This window comes from Cheilinus undulatus, linkage group 18 (assembly GCF_018320785.1).
Source record: "Cheilinus undulatus linkage group 18, ASM1832078v1, whole genome shotgun sequence".
Lineage (NCBI taxonomy): Eukaryota > Metazoa > Chordata > Actinopteri > Labriformes > Labridae > Cheilinus > Cheilinus undulatus.
The window spans coordinates 1982712-1998730 of NC_054882.1; the positions used below are offsets into that span (position 1 = coordinate 1982712).

Below are 16019 nucleotides of genomic sequence, written 5' to 3' on the forward strand. Positions count from 1 at the left end.
CTGCGGGACAAAGACAGAGGCCTTTAATGGTAAGGCTATTGTCATATCACAGTTTCAGTATTAGAGCAGCTTCACAAGGGTTAAAAACTTGCCTCCGTTTCTGGAAACTTCTCCCAGGCAGTTGTTTGGCACTTTAGGAGCACATCGTTTGTGACAGTTAAATCTGCAATCTGAAGAGGGAACAAGAAGCTGTTAGGTCAGGGATAAAGAAGGCTGTCTGCTATGGAAGCCTCTAGAGTGTTGGAGGTTTAATATGAAAGCCTTTCTACCTTTGCACTGCAGGCCCTGTCTGAAGAGGCCTTTCAGGAGCTTCTTGCAGTGCTGGCAGACAGTGGGTCTGGTGTAGGAGTGGATCAGGAATGTGTGCGGGACTTTGACCTTGGACAGTAAGATCTTATCGAGTTCAATGGGACGGCCGACGTAGGACTGAGAGCTGGAGCGCCGCTCTCTGCCCGGGAAATACTCCAGCTGGTTCTTCTGCTGTCAAGAGAAATAAGACAGTATGATCGCGTCATTCAGGGCCAATGAGAACTCAGAAATGACTAGTCATTGATTATAGCAGGGGTTCTCAATGTTGGGGTGGGGTCCCCACTGGGGGTCGCTAGACACTGAGAGGAGGTCTCCAGATGCCTTAAAGAAACTACGAATATTTTTAAATGACACTGTTGCCACTTTTACACCAATTTGGCCAATTGTAACACATTTTTGCCTCTTAAAACCCATTTTTTTGTCCATTTCCAACCCTTTCCACCACTTTTTTTCTGCCTGTTTTTGCCACGTCTAAACCAAATCTTGCCACTCTTCCTCTATTGTTGCCTCTGTTGACCCATTATTGCCACTATTAACCCCTCTTTACAACTTTTATGCCACATTTCACAATCTGATGTGCCCATTTTTGCCAGTTTAGCCCATTTCTGCCTATTTCTGCCTCAGCTAACCTTTTTTGCCAGTTTACATCAGTTTAATATTCCATTTCACCAAATTTCCCCTACTTTTGCCACTTTAACGCCATTTCAGCCACTTTTTTATGCCCTTTTACCACTTCATATGCCATTTTTTGCCACTTTAATGCCATTTTTGCCAGTTATTGTTAATTTTTTTTTTGCCACTTATATCTAATTTTTAGCACTTCTCACCCATCTCTGCTGCTTGTAAATCCAATTTCACCACCTTTCACACCATTTTTTCCCATTATTAACCCATTCTAGCTATTTTCAGCATATGTAACATTTTGAAGAGGGCTATTTACTACACAAATGAATTAAAATTGGTATTTGTTTCTTTGATAATAGTGGTTATTATTAAGGTTAAATGTGAAATATGGCTTTCACAGCTGAGCTTTACAGTGGACCATGATTTTCCTGGCCCCCAGTTTGGCTGGGCCCCAGAGAGCTCTCCCATTTATCCCCCCTAATGGGCAGCCTTGTCTCCACATGACTATTCTTGAATGTGCATGGCTGTGTTCAAGCACCCTCAGGTACAGCGGGGGTCCCCAGTCTCTGGCACCTTTATTTTGGGGGTCATGAGCTGAAAAGGTTGAGAACCCCTGGATTATAGTTAGCTGCTGGCCAGCATTAATAGTCAGCAATTATTACAAGTCTAGTTGTACATTTGCAAACTGTATTGCTTTTCAGAGAGGCCTATTTACTCAAATCCTTTAATACCAGGATTGACTTTATATCCAAACCCTTTACATATGTCTTACAGACAGAGAGACATCCAAGAATGTCTACTGTAGGGGTTCTACGCCAGAGACCGGGGACCCCGCTGACCTGAAGGTGCTTGAACACAGCCATGCACATTCAAGAGTACTCAGTAAAACCATGGTCCATTTAAAGTTAAACTGTAATATCTAGATGTTGTTTTTTTTTACCTGAATAACCACGCTTTTCAGAGCAACAAACATATTCTTCCGTTCATTTGTGCAGTAGAGTATAGCCGTCTTAAAGTTCCTGTCTTTAAAAACAAAATAAAAATGGGTTAGAAATGGAAAAAGTTGGCCAAAAAGGAGGTGAAATAAGATTTAAAGTAGGAGAAATCGGTTAAAGTGGCAAAAACGGACACAAAAAGTGGAAAAAGGGTTAACAGCGGTGATTTTGGCTTTAAAGTGGCAGAAATGGGTTTAAGGGGGTAAAAATAGGTGGCTAGGAGGGGGAAATGGGATTAAAAAGTGGCAAAAATTGGTTTGAATTGGCAAAAATGGGTTAACTGAGGCAGCAGAGCAGGCAGAGAGTAAGGAAATGTGTTAAACTGGCAAAATGGGCAGAACAAATAGTGAAATGTGGTTAAAATGGGTGTAAAAGGTGGTGAAAAGAGGTTTATAGTGACAATAATAGGTCAACAGAGGCAACAATAGGTGGAAAATGGCAAGAATTGGTTTGGAAGTAGCAAAAGGGGCAGAAAATATGTGGAAAGGGTTAAAAAGTGAGAAAAAAGGCTTAAAAGTGGAAGAAATGGACAAAAAAGGTGGTGAAATGGGATTAAAAATGGCAAAAATTGGTGGGAAAAAGTGAGGAAAACTGGTTTAAATGATGCAAAATTGGTCTGACGTGACAAAAAAATGGGTGCAAATAAAACAAAATGATGGAAAGTGGCAAAATTGGTATAAAAGTGTTAAAAATGGGTAAAAAGTTGCAAAACAAGTGTCAAAATGGGGGAAAAGCTGTATTTAATGGTACCTTAAATGGGTGAAAAGCAGTGGGAAAAAAAAATGTGAAAAGGGTGAAAATTGAATAAAAGTGGCAAAAAGAAGTGGCTAAAATGGGATAAAACTAGGAAAAAAGTGGTATTTAGTTACAAAAGGTAAATTAAGTGGGTGAAAATGGGGAGAAAAACTGTGAAAAAAGGCAAAAATGGGATAAAAGTGGTAAAAAAAAAATAGGGAAAAAGTTGCAAAACAACAGTCAAAATGGGAAAAAAAGTGGAATTTAATGGCAAAGGGTACCTTAAATGGGTGAAAAGTGGCAAAAAATTGTGAAAAAGAGCAAAGTTGGGTTGGGAAAAGTGGTTAAAAAGTGGCAAAAATAGTTTCTTCCAACATTAGAACCCAATAACAGTTCGACACAGTTTTGAGCTCCAAAATCTTACATCTGGTGACTTCCTCTCATTGTCTCACAACCCCAAAGGGGGTCCTGACCCCATGTTGAGAACCATGGACCAGTTGGGCAGACATTAAATGAAAACCTACCAAGTCTTAAAAAAAACAAACAAAAAAAAAAACAGCTGAATTAAATCTGCAGGGCTGTCTGCACTCAGGGCTGCACGGCGGCGCACTGGTTAGCACTGCTGCCTCACCGCCAGAAGGTTCCTGGTTGCTTCCCTCAACTTCCTCTGCATGCATACGTTCTCTCCAGGTTCTAAGACATGCTCCTTAGGTTAATTAGTGACTCTAAATTGCCCCTAGAAGTGAGTGTGAGCAGTTGTTTGCCTCTCGCCCACTGACAGCTAAACTCCACCCCCCCCCAGGTAAGCGGTGTAGAAAATGCGTGCATGGATGTCTGCACTCATGCATTATTTTCAGTAAAGAAACTCTGAGTTAGTTTGACGGCTCTTTTTGAGGTCCCACATGAGGAAGCATGTATTTATTCCAGCTGATGAATCTCAAGCCTGCAGAGAGCATCAGCATGGATTTAATCATTGGGACTTACCTCCATGCTTGGACTGACTGGAGACTGGAAATAAAGAGAGAAAGAAACAGAAGAAGAAAGAGAGGAAGTTAAAGGTCTGAAAGCTCCAGTAAAAGTCAAAACCTTCTCAGAAATATTTCAACTACCAGTAACAATTCTAAATCACTAATTAAAGATCAGGGAGCAGGACCAAACCTCAACCATAAATCCTCTCCCTCCACTGTATTTTATCCTGCATGCTTCCCTCTTTTTCTCTATCTTTCCTTCCTCCTACCTGTAGGGCCCTAAATGTGTTTCACCATGCTGCAAGCTAAGAAAGATCACTCCAAAATCATTCATAAATAGCCCCCAGATTGCATCCTGGTGTAGTCCTTGCTGGTAAATTCATATCAACAAACCCCAAAATATGGTCTTGCATTCACCAGTTTATCTAAATGTGGACCCAGAATAAATGCATGCGTACTTGAGATTTTAAAATCAAGGATGGCGCTGAAGATTGTATTGATTTGGACACAAAATCAGACGTTTCAGTCCAGTTCTGCAGCTAGTAATCACTGAGTTGATTGCTCTTTTCACATTATCTTTATCTGTTGTTGTTTGTAAAAATACCCAAGGTGAATATTGGTGCCCAAAGCCGTGTATCCCAACAAACTAAATCCAAACTGTCACATAAAAGTTTGATTGTTTTGTTCATCTTCTCTTATTGTGTTGAATTTTAAATAAAACCTGAGCTACATGTGGATGCCAAGCTCCAAACTGCTTCAAAATCCAGTTTAAATTTGACAGTAAAACCTCTAGACATGTAGGGATGTGGTCTAACGTAGGCAGTAGGGATACCAGGAAAGGACTAGCATAAAGGGAAGAGTACTTCCTGCCTATGAAAATGCTGTGAAATTCAATGGATGGCTCTTGTTTTGACACAGAGGCTTTTATTTTGAAAAGCTCACCTTTCCCAGTGGGTCACATGATTTCCTTTTCCTCGAGTATTTCGACTAATGAAGAAATTGGACCCCTTTTTTAAAATGTCATCTGTTTTTCCGTTTTGTGACCAAAATGAAAAAACAGAAAAATGACTTCAGTCTGTTTTTCCATTTTTTTTGTCAAAAATGAAACAACGGAACAACGAGAGTTTCTCCCATTTTCTGAGTCTGGTTTCAACCAGGAAATGGATCTGCCAGAAAATACACTGCCCCATAAAGAACCCAAAGGGTCTACACACCAGGAAGCTTCTAAAAATTTATTTTTATTCATATTTATTTGACAAGATGTGACATTTTCAGTCGCCATGCTCTCCCTCAGACGTGCCAACAGTTCTTTATACTGCGTTCCAAATTATTATGCAAATGATATTTTTATCTGATTTTCCTAAATAGTTGATGCAAATAAATAATTTTCATGTCATCAGCTGTTAGAGCATAATTCAAATTCGATTAAACAAACCTCCCAATGATAACTATTTCATTTAAAAAAATAAAAAACTCAAAATGCACTGTTCCATATTATTATTAAAACAGAGTTTTAAAACATTTTTTTGGTTGTAAAGAACTGAAAATGGTCATTTGTTGAATTTGCAGCATTAGGAGGTCATATTTACTGAAATCAAAGCTATTTCAATCAAAAACATCTTAACAGGACAAGTTCATGTTACCATAGGAGCCCTTCTCTGATATCACCTTCACTATTCTTGCATCCATTGAACGTGTGAGTTTTTGGAGAGTTTCTGCTTGAATTTCTTTTGCAGGATGTCAGAATATCCTCCCAGAGCTGCTGTTTTGATGTGAACTGCCTCCCACCCTCATAGATCTTTAGCTTGAGGATGCTCCAAAGGTTCTCAGTAGGGTTAAAGGTCAGGGGAGGATGGAGGCCACACCATGAGTTTCTCTCCTTTTATGCTCATAGCAGCCAATGACACAGAGGGATTCTTTGCAGCATGAGATGGAGCATTGTCATGCAAGATCATTTTGCTACAGAAGGCACGGTTCTTCTTTTTGTACCTTGGAAGAAAGTGGTCAGTCAGAAACTCTAGATACTTTGCCGAGGTCATTTTCACACCTTCAGGGACCCTAAAGGGGTCTACCAGCTCTCTCCTCATGATTCCGGCCCAGAACATGACTCCGCCCCCTCATTGCTGATGTCACAGCCTTGTTGGGACATGGTGGCCATCCACCAACCATCCACTACTCCTCCATCTGGACCATCCAGGGTTGCACGGCACTCATCAGTCAACAAGACTGTTTGAAAATGAGTCTTCATGTATTTCTGGGCCCACTGCAACCGTTTCTGCTTGTGAGCATTGGTTAGGGGGGGCTGAATAGTAGGTTTATACACGACTGCAAGCCTCTGGAGGATCCTACACCTTGAGGTTGGTGGGACTCCAGAGGCACCAGCAGCTTCAAATACCTGTTTGCTGCTTTGTAATGACATTTTAGCAGCTGCTCTCTTAATCCCATGAATTAGTCTGAACCCTGAGACACAACACCATCCATGAGTTTCTTTGAAAAACAAAAAACTGAATGTTTATGAGACTAAAATCCAATTTGCATAATAATTTGGAACCCGGTGTAAATGTCATGTTTACTTCATGAGAGTTAGACTTGAACCAAAGGTTGGGCTCTACAAACTAGACAGATCATCCAGAGGCATGCTGGGTAGTGTAGTTCTGAGCCTGTCTACTGACCAGTAAAGCGTCGTCGGTGTAGTGTGGCGGTGAAGGCTCAGCAGACAGGGGGCGACATATGTTCACCAGCCCTCCCGTCAGAGAGACGTTGGAGGAGCGGCGCCTCCTCACCCCGCTGCAGTTGTTCGGGATCTTAAAGGCACAGCGCTTGTGGTAGTTCAGGCCGCAGCCTGGACCCAGAAACAAAGGCAGCGAGTGAGTAGACGGGAGCGACATGGGTGTGCAAACTCAACGAGAACAGAGCTGAGATCATACCTTCACATTTGAGCCCCTGCCGTACCAGACCCCACAGCATCTCGCCGCAGTGGTCGCAGAACGCCGGAGCTCGGTACGAGTGGACGAACAGGCAGTGTGGACGGATCTGAAAGTCTTCTACGGTGGCTGAAGCTGCAGGAAATACATGAAAAACATACAGGAGTAAGGTGCAGGTTAACCCATTTAATTCCTCCAGCTGAAGGAGCAAATGTCAGACGTTAGCGCGCTAAATATGACTCTGCATGAAGCAAATCTCTGCAGGAATAAGGAGGGTGTCTTTTTGTTTTGTTGTGAGTCATTTTTATTTGAGTTGCTGAATTAATTGAGAACATTTGAGCAAACAACAGACCAGTTTGACATAAATGGATCCATTTTCCAGCGTTTTCAGACTTTTCCAGCATAATAAACACAGCAAACAGGCTGCTATTGAATCTGCCGTGTTCTATTCACATTTATCTCCTTTTTACAAATGTTTCTACAGATCGGCTCAGAGACGAGCAGCTGCTGATCGCGGGGTAACTGGGCCGGCCGCCACGATGGCCATCTGAGCCCAACTATCCTCCAGCTGTTTGCACAAAAACCCCGTTTGGTTCTCTGGCAGCCATGAGAGCTCCTGCTGACCAGCGACAACACAGAGGGAATAAACCCAGCTCCTAACTCAGTCAGGGTTACAGAACTAGAAAAAGACCTTTAGGACCAACAGGAGATGTTAAAAAGTCTAGACTTCTGCAGGCTGATGTTAGTTAAACTTTGGTTTCACAGCTTTCTGTGGGGTTTACTGAGTCCTGGATCGATACTTTCAAAAGTCTTTTTTTTTTCTGTTTTAAGGCTGAAGTCAACCAGTGAAAAACACCCACATCCTATTTATTGATTGTTGCTGAAGGAAAGAAAGAGAGACGACCAGCGTTCACCTGCCTGTGACTCTGGACTTTTTAAGTCCAGACTGTATTCTCAGTTGGATAGAGGACTGACTTTGACTCGGCCACTCCAGAACATTCCCCTTGTTGTCTTTAGACCATTTCTGTGTAGCTTTCTCTCTATGCTACGGCTCATTGTCCGACCAGGAAATGACTCTTCTTTAAGCTGTAGTTCTCTGTCAGACTGAAGCTGATCGTCCTCCAGGATTAATTTCACCCTTTACCTTTACAAGCCTTCCAGGGCCGGCTGCTGAGAAGCATCCCCACAGCACCATGCTGCTGAGAAGCATCCCCACAGCGCCATGCTGCTGAGAAGCATCTCCACAGCGCCATGCTGCTGAGAAGCATCCCCACAGCGCCATGCTGCTGAGAAGCATCCCCACAGCATGATGCTGAGAAGCATCCCCACAGCACCATACTGCTGAGAAGCATCCCCTCAGCACCATGCTGGTGAGAAGCATCCCCACAGCATGATGCTGAGAAGCATCCCCACAGCACCATACTGCTGAGAAGCATCCCCACAGCACCATGCTGCCACCACCAGGCTCCACAGTGGGGATGATGTGTTTGTGGTGATGCCTTCTGTTGCTTCTTTTTGCCACTTTTTGTTGCCAATCTTTGTTGATTTTGACCACATTTCATTCTTTGTTGCACCTTTTCCCCCACTTGTAACCACTTTCCATCACTTTTTCCACCCAGTTTTTCCACTTTTTAACCACTTTTCTCAAATTTTACGCTGCTTTGGCCACTTTCTCTGTCTTTCTCTGTCTCTGTTAACCCTTTTTCCCCCTTTAACACATTTTTGCCCCTCTTAATCCCATTCCACCGCTGTTTTGGCCCATTTTGCCACATTAAAACATTTTGGCACTTTTGAACCCTTCCCATCACTTTTTCCTGCCCATTTTTCTTCTCTTTTTTTGCCACTTTCTGCCTCCTGTTACCTCTCTTAACCCTTTGCCACTATTTAAACCTTTTCAGTTTCTCTACTTGTTGTTTTTTTTCTTTGTTTTGTTTGGTTTTTTTTTTACAATTTTAAAGCCCTTTTTGTGACTTAATGCATATTTCTTTGCATCTTTGACCCTTTTTCTCCACTTATTCTGCATGCTTTTTCCACTTTTAACCCATTTTGCCCCTGTTTCTGCCCATTCTGCCACTCTTTGAACCCATTTTTTTCTCTGAACCCTTTTTGCCTTCGATCACACCTATTTGCCACTTTTGATGCCAACTTCTGTTAATATTGACCACATTACACTTTTTCTTTTACCTTTTTCCCCACTTCTCATCCATTGACAACACATTTTCCTGCCTGGTTTTACCATTTTTAAGTCATTTTTGCAACCTAATTCCTTTTTTGCTTCTGTAACCCCATTTTCGCCACTTTTGATGCTGCTTTTGATTAGTTTTAACTTATTTTTTCCACTTTTAACAATTTTGCTCCTTATAATCCCATTTTCACCCTGTTTCTGCACATATTTCCTCTGCTAACCCGCCTTTTGCACTTCTTAAACCTTTTTGTCACTCTTTATGCCAATCTTTGTGGATTTTGACCACATTTTCAACTCTGTTACGCCCTTTTCCAACTTGTAAACCCTTTTCATCACGATTCTCTGGCTGTTTTTTTTTTAATTTAATTTAATTTTTTAGCCCTTCTTGTGACTTCATACCTATTTTTTCATCTGTTACCCATTTTCACCACTTTTTATGCTGCTTTTGATCAGTTTTAACCTACTTTTTCCACCTTAAACTCTAGTCCAGATTTAATCAGAGTATTTCAATAACCTTTTCTCTGGTGTGTTCCTTCGTCTTCATGGTGTAATGGTAGCCATGAATACTGATTAAACAGTGACACAGGTGTCTTTATACTAAAAGGTGAACCCAGCTGTGAGACTCCGAGCACCAACTGTCTGGCCCTCTGTTGGATCAGCTCAGTCACTTTAAGGGGGGAAATATTTATTTATCATTACATATTTTTATTTCATTGGCATCACTGCAGAAATCTGTGCCCACTCTGACATCAAAGAGGGTTTCTGTGATGTTGAGTTCTTAATTATGCTGCATAAATCTCTCCCTCCTGGTCCTCTCTCTTGAATCGAAATCCTCCCTCTTTGTTAACGTGAGTGCAGTACCGGGTCTTATTGACGGGCTCCCATCATCTCTGATCAACAATGGAGCTCGACAGCACAAAGACGGATGATTATAGAATCAGATCTCCCGTCTCTCCTCCTCGGTTGTCCTGCTGGAGCATCCCGAGCTGGACGGAGGACGAGGAAGGAGGCAGATAAACAGAGACGCAGACAAAGAGTAATGAATGGGTTGTTAGCGGGTATTTTGTAAATGTTTTGGAGCTATGAGAGGCTCTTAGCGAGCGCAGATGGACCGAATGTTTGTTCGGTTGGCCAGCAGGCTTGGCAAGGCATGATGGGTAGTTGAGGATATGATTTTTTGAGCTGCTTTTCTCTCTCTCTCTGCGTGCTTTTTAAAATCTCTCCCGCCTTTTTGGTTTTCTTGCCGTGGTCCTCCAGCAGAATACGGCCCTGATTAGACATTCTGCTGTGCTGAATTACCTCCATTTATTCAAATTATTGTTTATGGCTTTTGTTTGGAGGACCAGCATACGTTTGGAAGAGTGAATGAGCCGTGAACTGTTATTATATGCTTCACAAAATGACTTGTGTGTTTGTGTATGTGTGAGGGTCTCCTAGGTAGTCCTCGTCTGAATATAAATGCTGTTTATGTGGAGGAATTAGGAGCGTGAAGGAGCGCTCGCTGCTGGGTTGTTAGCACACAGCCAGAAAACAAACACTGCAGGAGGAGGAACTGTAAATCAGCAGCATGGGACGCTCCAACAATGGAGCAGAAGGTCGAGATGTTTAGAGCCGCGGTAGGCCTTTAACGGCTGGAAACCAAACACTGAGGGACATCAGACATCTGGTACGGCTAGTTCAACTACGTAGATCAGAGCTATTCAACGCTGCTTAACCCAAGAGCCAAACTACTGAGAAATACTTTACAAAAAAGTGGCAGAAACAGCTGGAAGTAGCAATAAAAATAAGTTTTAGGTGGCAAAAATGGTCCAAAAGTGGCAAAAACATGGCCAAAAAATGAGAGAAAGGAGACTAGAATGGGCATTAAGCAGTCAAGAGTGACAAAAATAGGGAAAAAAATAGGAAACAAGTGGTATTCAATGACAAAAGGTAGATTTAATTGGTGAAAAATGGTGAAAAGGGGCAAAATGGGATAACAGTGGCACAAAGAAGCTGCAAAAATGGGAAAAAAAGAAAAAACAGGTGTTATCTAATGGCAAGAGGTAGATTTAATGGGCAAAAAATGGTTTAAAGAGGCAAAAATAGAATAAAAGTGGCAAAACATGGCAAAAAAGAGAGAAAAGTGACTAAAATGGGAATTAAGCAGTCAAGAGTAGCACAATAGGGCAAAAAAATAGGAAACAAGTGGTACATAATTGCAAAATGTAGCTGAAATTTTTCAAAAATGGTAAAAAGGGGCAAAAAATGTCCAAAAGTGGCAAAAAAATTGTGAAAACGGGCAAAAACGGTGAAAAAGTAGCAAAAAGAAGTTGCAAAAATGGGAAAGAAATTAGAAAAAAGTGGTATTAATGGCAAAGATAGTTAATTGGGTGAAAAATGGTGAAAAATTGCTGAAAAGGGGCAAAAATTGTTCAAAAGTGGCAAAAATGTGGCAAAAAATGAGAGAAAAGTGAGTTAAATGAGCAAAAAGCAGTGAAGAGTGACAAAAAATAGGAAACAAGTGGTATTCAATGGAAAAAGGTAGATTAAATGGGCAAAAATGGTGAAAAAGTAGCAAAAAGAAGTTGCAAAAAATGGAAAAAATAGAAAAAAGTGGTATTTAATGGCAAAGGTAGCTTAATTGTCGAAAAGTGGCAAAAAATGGTGAGAAAGGGCAAATAGGGATAAATTGCACAACTAAGTTTGAGAATTGAAGCCTTCTGTTAAAGTCTGGGAGACAAACTGATTATTGTGATGAATTTCTGAGGTCATAGTTTCCCTTTATAGAGGTTTTCAGGGGGAATAATGTTTCAGATTAAGACTAAAGAGCCTCATGAGGCTCAGAGCCACATGAGGCTCCTGAGCCATGTGTTATCACTGATGTAGTCATCTAGGCTCCGCCCACTGCTTTTTCAAACCTGGGGTGAATGTGTGAGTGAACTTTCCATCGTTTGTGTCCTAAAACTCTAGAGATGTGTGAATCTGGTTTCTGTAAACGTGAAAACTCTGAGATCTACATGTGACTGAATTCTGGATTTAGACTGTTGGAAAGTTTTTCACGTCTTTCCTGGCTGGGTTTAATGTGGGCGGGGCCAATTTGTGGGCTAGTGATGTCACCAGTCCAGAGCAGGGAATGACCCCGCCCCTCTAACACTAATATATAAAGTCTTAGAGCAGTTCGCCTCAGTCCAGTCTGTTGTTAGCTGATGTCCATAAATAAACTTTGTAATAAAAAGGCCCATAAGCACTAAAGCCAACATGGAGAGCAGAGAAAGAGGACAAAGAGCCCAAACAGACAAAAATGTAGTAGTGATGCCTGAGGGTGGATCTACGGTGAGCCTTTGGTTCTTTGTGAAAAACAACCACTGTGTTGAAGAAAGCTCTAAAAATCAAAGTTCAGCACCGAGGGTTTTCCTCTTTGATCTATTTATGTTTTATTTGGGGGTTTTAAACCCGTCTGCCATTAACGTGAGCTGATGAAAGCAGCAGAGTTTGTTCACTAGCTCCGTGTTGAAGTCCCAGCCAGTTAAAGCTGTCTGCTCCAGCGTTTCATCGGGATGTTTGTTTACAGGTCGTCACCAGCCAATCAGATCGCTTGGCTCCAGCTCCCTGTTACACCGCACCAAGTCAATTTCCTGTTTGTTTCCTCCACACTGAGAGCTGTCGCTGAGACTGACAGAGAGCTGTCAACTAAAGTGTTTAAAGGGACCGTCAGCATCCTGGTACAGGGGACGATGAAGACAAGGAGGAGGAGGAGGAGGAGGAGGAGGAGGAGGAGGAAGAGGAGGAGGAAGAGGAGGAGGAGGAGGGAGCTGCTGAGGGCTTTATCAGCAGAGCAGCAGCAGATTTACCTCAGATCTGCATGTTTATGCATGTTAACACTGTTCTTCTGCTGCTTTATTTGACTACAGCAGCGATCCTCAACACCTGGTTCTGGACCCACATGTGGGTCTGCAGCAGTGATCCTCAACACCTGGTTCTGGACCCACATGTGGGTCTGCAGCAGTGATCCTCAACACCTGGTTCTGGACCCACATGTGGGTCTGCAGCAGCGATCCTCAACACCTGGTTCTGGACCCACATGTGGGTCTGCAACAGCGATCCTCAACACCTGGTTCTGGACCCACATGTGGGTCTGCAGCAGTGATCCTCATCACCTGGTTCTGGACCCACATGTGGGTCTGCAGCAGTGATCCTCAACACCTGGTTCTGGACCCACATGTGGGTCTACAGCAGCGATCCTCAACACCTGGTTCTGGACCCACATGTGGGTCTGCAGCAGCGATCCTCAACACCTGGTTCTGGACCCACATGTGGGTCTGCAGCAGCGATCCTCAACACCTGGTTCTGGACCCACATGTGGGTCTACAGCAGAGATCCTCAACACCTGGTTCTGGACCCACATGTGGTTCAACAGCAGTTTTAGTTTTTGTCTTTATATTTTTTTTTTGCCCTTATTTGAAAATGTTCCCTCCTTTTAGCCATTTTTCCACTCTTTGCTGCTTTTTGCCCATTTTAGTCACTTCTCATCCATTCTTTGTCACTTTTTTGACAATTTTTTCCCCTTGTAACTTATTTCTATTGCCACTTTAACCCATTTTTTGCCACTTTAACCCATTTTTTTGCCACTTTAACCCATTTTTTGCCACTTTAACCCATTTAGCCATTTTTCACCCAGTTTTTGCCACATTCTGACCATCGTTGCCACATTTCAGTTATTTTTATTGCCACTCTAACCCATTTTTGCCACTCCTCACCAGCTGATGCAGCTCTTGTAAAGGTATTGTTCAACAGTCTGGCTCTTTGGTTGAGCGGGGTTGAGTACCATCAGAGTTAACAGGAAGTCAGTGCTTAGAAATAGCCAAACACGGCCCCAAACTCCCAGCTCTTCTTCTCAGGGCTTTTCTTTGTCTCGTCCAGGTTTGACATTTCATCCTGTACTGACTGGAGCAAAAACACAAGTGCAGACGAGCTTCATGCAAATAAAGCACATGCTCACTCTGCACAGGGTGGAGCAGCAGCTGCAGGTCGTTAGCGTTAGCATTAGCATGGTGTGAACACCTGAGTCCTGATCTGGAGGACGGCCATGGAGACGAGTCTGACACCAGACTGATGGTCTTTATCAGTCCCTGATTCTCTGAAGAGGTCTGAAGACTGATTTAGGAGTTTTTACCCACAATCCTGTGCTCATTTAAAGGTTTCTTTCTTTGAGTGATCCTCCTTAAGGCGGTAGTAGCAGTCATCATTTAAAGACATCAGAGGAGTAAACTGGGTGTGAGAAGTCTTCACACTAATACTTTATTTTCAGTCTTTTATTTTTAGAGAGTCACTACTCGCTCAGTTAGGGGTGTCAGGATTTATTTCCCGCCTCCTGCAGAATCAGTGACACCTCTGAAATCACTAAAGCAGAGTTGAAATGCCTCGTTTCTCTTTGTTGTTGTGTTTCACTTCTGTCACAGATGGCAGGAGGGGATTTATTCTTTCAGGTTCTTCACAAATAAAAATAAAACTTGATCATAATCCTGGATATTCTGAAGGAACTCAGTGTTCCTTACACGTACTGATCTGAACTAAACAGGGAAGACTGTGGGGTTCAAGTCCAGCCTGTGGCCCCAGGTTTGGTTATTTATTTATTTAATGTTTCTTCAAGTATGAAGCAGGTAGACCGTTCTGATTCTGTCTGCTGTCCTGATCCATAAATGAAGCAAAAAAGGCAAAAAATACATGTTTGAAAAATGTTAGTGAAAGTGGGTCTAGAGTAGGGATGGGAAACTTTGGTCAGAAGAGGACCACATTAATTTTATTCCCGATGCTTAAGGGCTGAATTATTAAAAAAAAAAATCTGATTTGACCAGTCATTACTAAAAATTAAATAAAAGGAGGAAAATGTTGCTTTCATGGTAATTTATTGTATCTATCTAAATCTATTTTACAAGCATATTTCATTTTTACAGGTGCATTTAGAGTTTGATAAAAAAAAAAAAAAATCAGAATCAACTGGAACCAATTATACCTAATAAAAGAAAGACTGTAAGAACTAATTACAAAAATGTAGTGAAAGAAATTACAAACAAGTTAAATTAAAAATAAATGTAAAAACATAAATACAGTAAAATAGAAAAATAGTAGAAATTCAGTAAATAAAAACAAAATAAAGTCAGTCAAAAACATTCAGAAATAAAAATAAAATAAATATAAAAAATAAAAATATAAAAACAAATAGATAATAAAAATAAAATAAATTAAAGAGAAATTCTTTTTTTTAATCAAATAAAGAAATATTTAAAAAGACTAAGCTTACAGTAGAAATCAAAGATAATACGAGAAGTCTATTTTCATATTTTAAAGGCTGATTTTCTCTTGTTCTCTTCTAGTTTATATTTTTGTGATGCTGAAATTGACTTGATAGTCGCACCAAATAAGATGGAGGGCCACATTTGGCCCCCAGGCCCACCAGTTGCCTAACTCTGGTCTAGGACATTGGTTCCCAACCTGGAGGGTGTTAGCATGAACGAGTTGTTTTTTAGCAGTCACATCCCTAACTTCTGATCTGGCATGGATATGCCAACTATTTTGTAATTTTATCATCATTTTTTGTCATTTTTTTAACATTATTTTTTATCAATTGTTTGTCATTTTATTGTTATTTTTTGATGATTTTTTCATTGTTTTTTGTCAATTATTTTGTCATTTTATCATTATTTTTTTGTCATTTATTTCATTATTTTTTTGTCAATTATTTCATCTTTTTTCATTTTTTTGTCTTTTTTACATTATTTTTGACCCTTTTTTCATTATTTTTTGTTATTTTTTCATCATTTTTGTCAATAATTTTTTCTTTTTTCTTTTTTGTCTTTTCTACATTATTTTTGATCATTTTTCATTATTTTTTTTGTTAATTATTTTGTTATTTTATCTTTTTTTGGTCATTTTTTCATTATTTGTCATTTTTTCATTGTTTTTTTTCAACTATTTTGTCATATTATTATTAATTTTTTATCTTTTTTTGTCAATTATTTTGTCATTTTATCATTTTTTTTGTTATTTTTCATTATTTTTTGTCAATTATTTCATCTTTTTTCATTTTTTGGCTTTTTTACATTATTTTTGATTATTTTTTCATTTTTTTTGTAAATCATTTTGTCATTTTATCTTTTTTTTGTCATTTTTTTCATTATTTGTCATTTTTTCATTATTTTTTTGTAATTTTTTCTTTTTCTTTTGTCTTTTTTATCATTTCTTTGAGAGTGCAGTATCCATGCATAAGAATCAGCCCCTAAGATCTGTTTACTGCACGGAT

General features: G+C 40.5%; 1 protein-coding gene across 1 annotated transcript in view; it reads right to left on the bottom strand.

The window, feature by feature from the left end:
* Positions 1–16019, bottom strand: part of prkd1 (protein kinase D1) — a 79869-nt gene that overhangs the window by 34013 nt on the left and 29837 nt on the right. Inside the window, exons 3-7 of the mRNA XM_041813076.1 lie at positions 6559–6690; positions 6304–6473; positions 3648–3671; positions 270–480; positions 93–170 (exon numbers count right to left, since the gene is read on the bottom strand). Of these exons, the coding sequence (XP_041669010.1) occupies positions 93–170; positions 270–480; positions 3648–3671; positions 6304–6473; positions 6559–6690 (615 nt within the window). The remainder of the gene's footprint in view (positions 1–92; positions 171–269; positions 481–3647; positions 3672–6303; positions 6474–6558; positions 6691–16019) is intronic.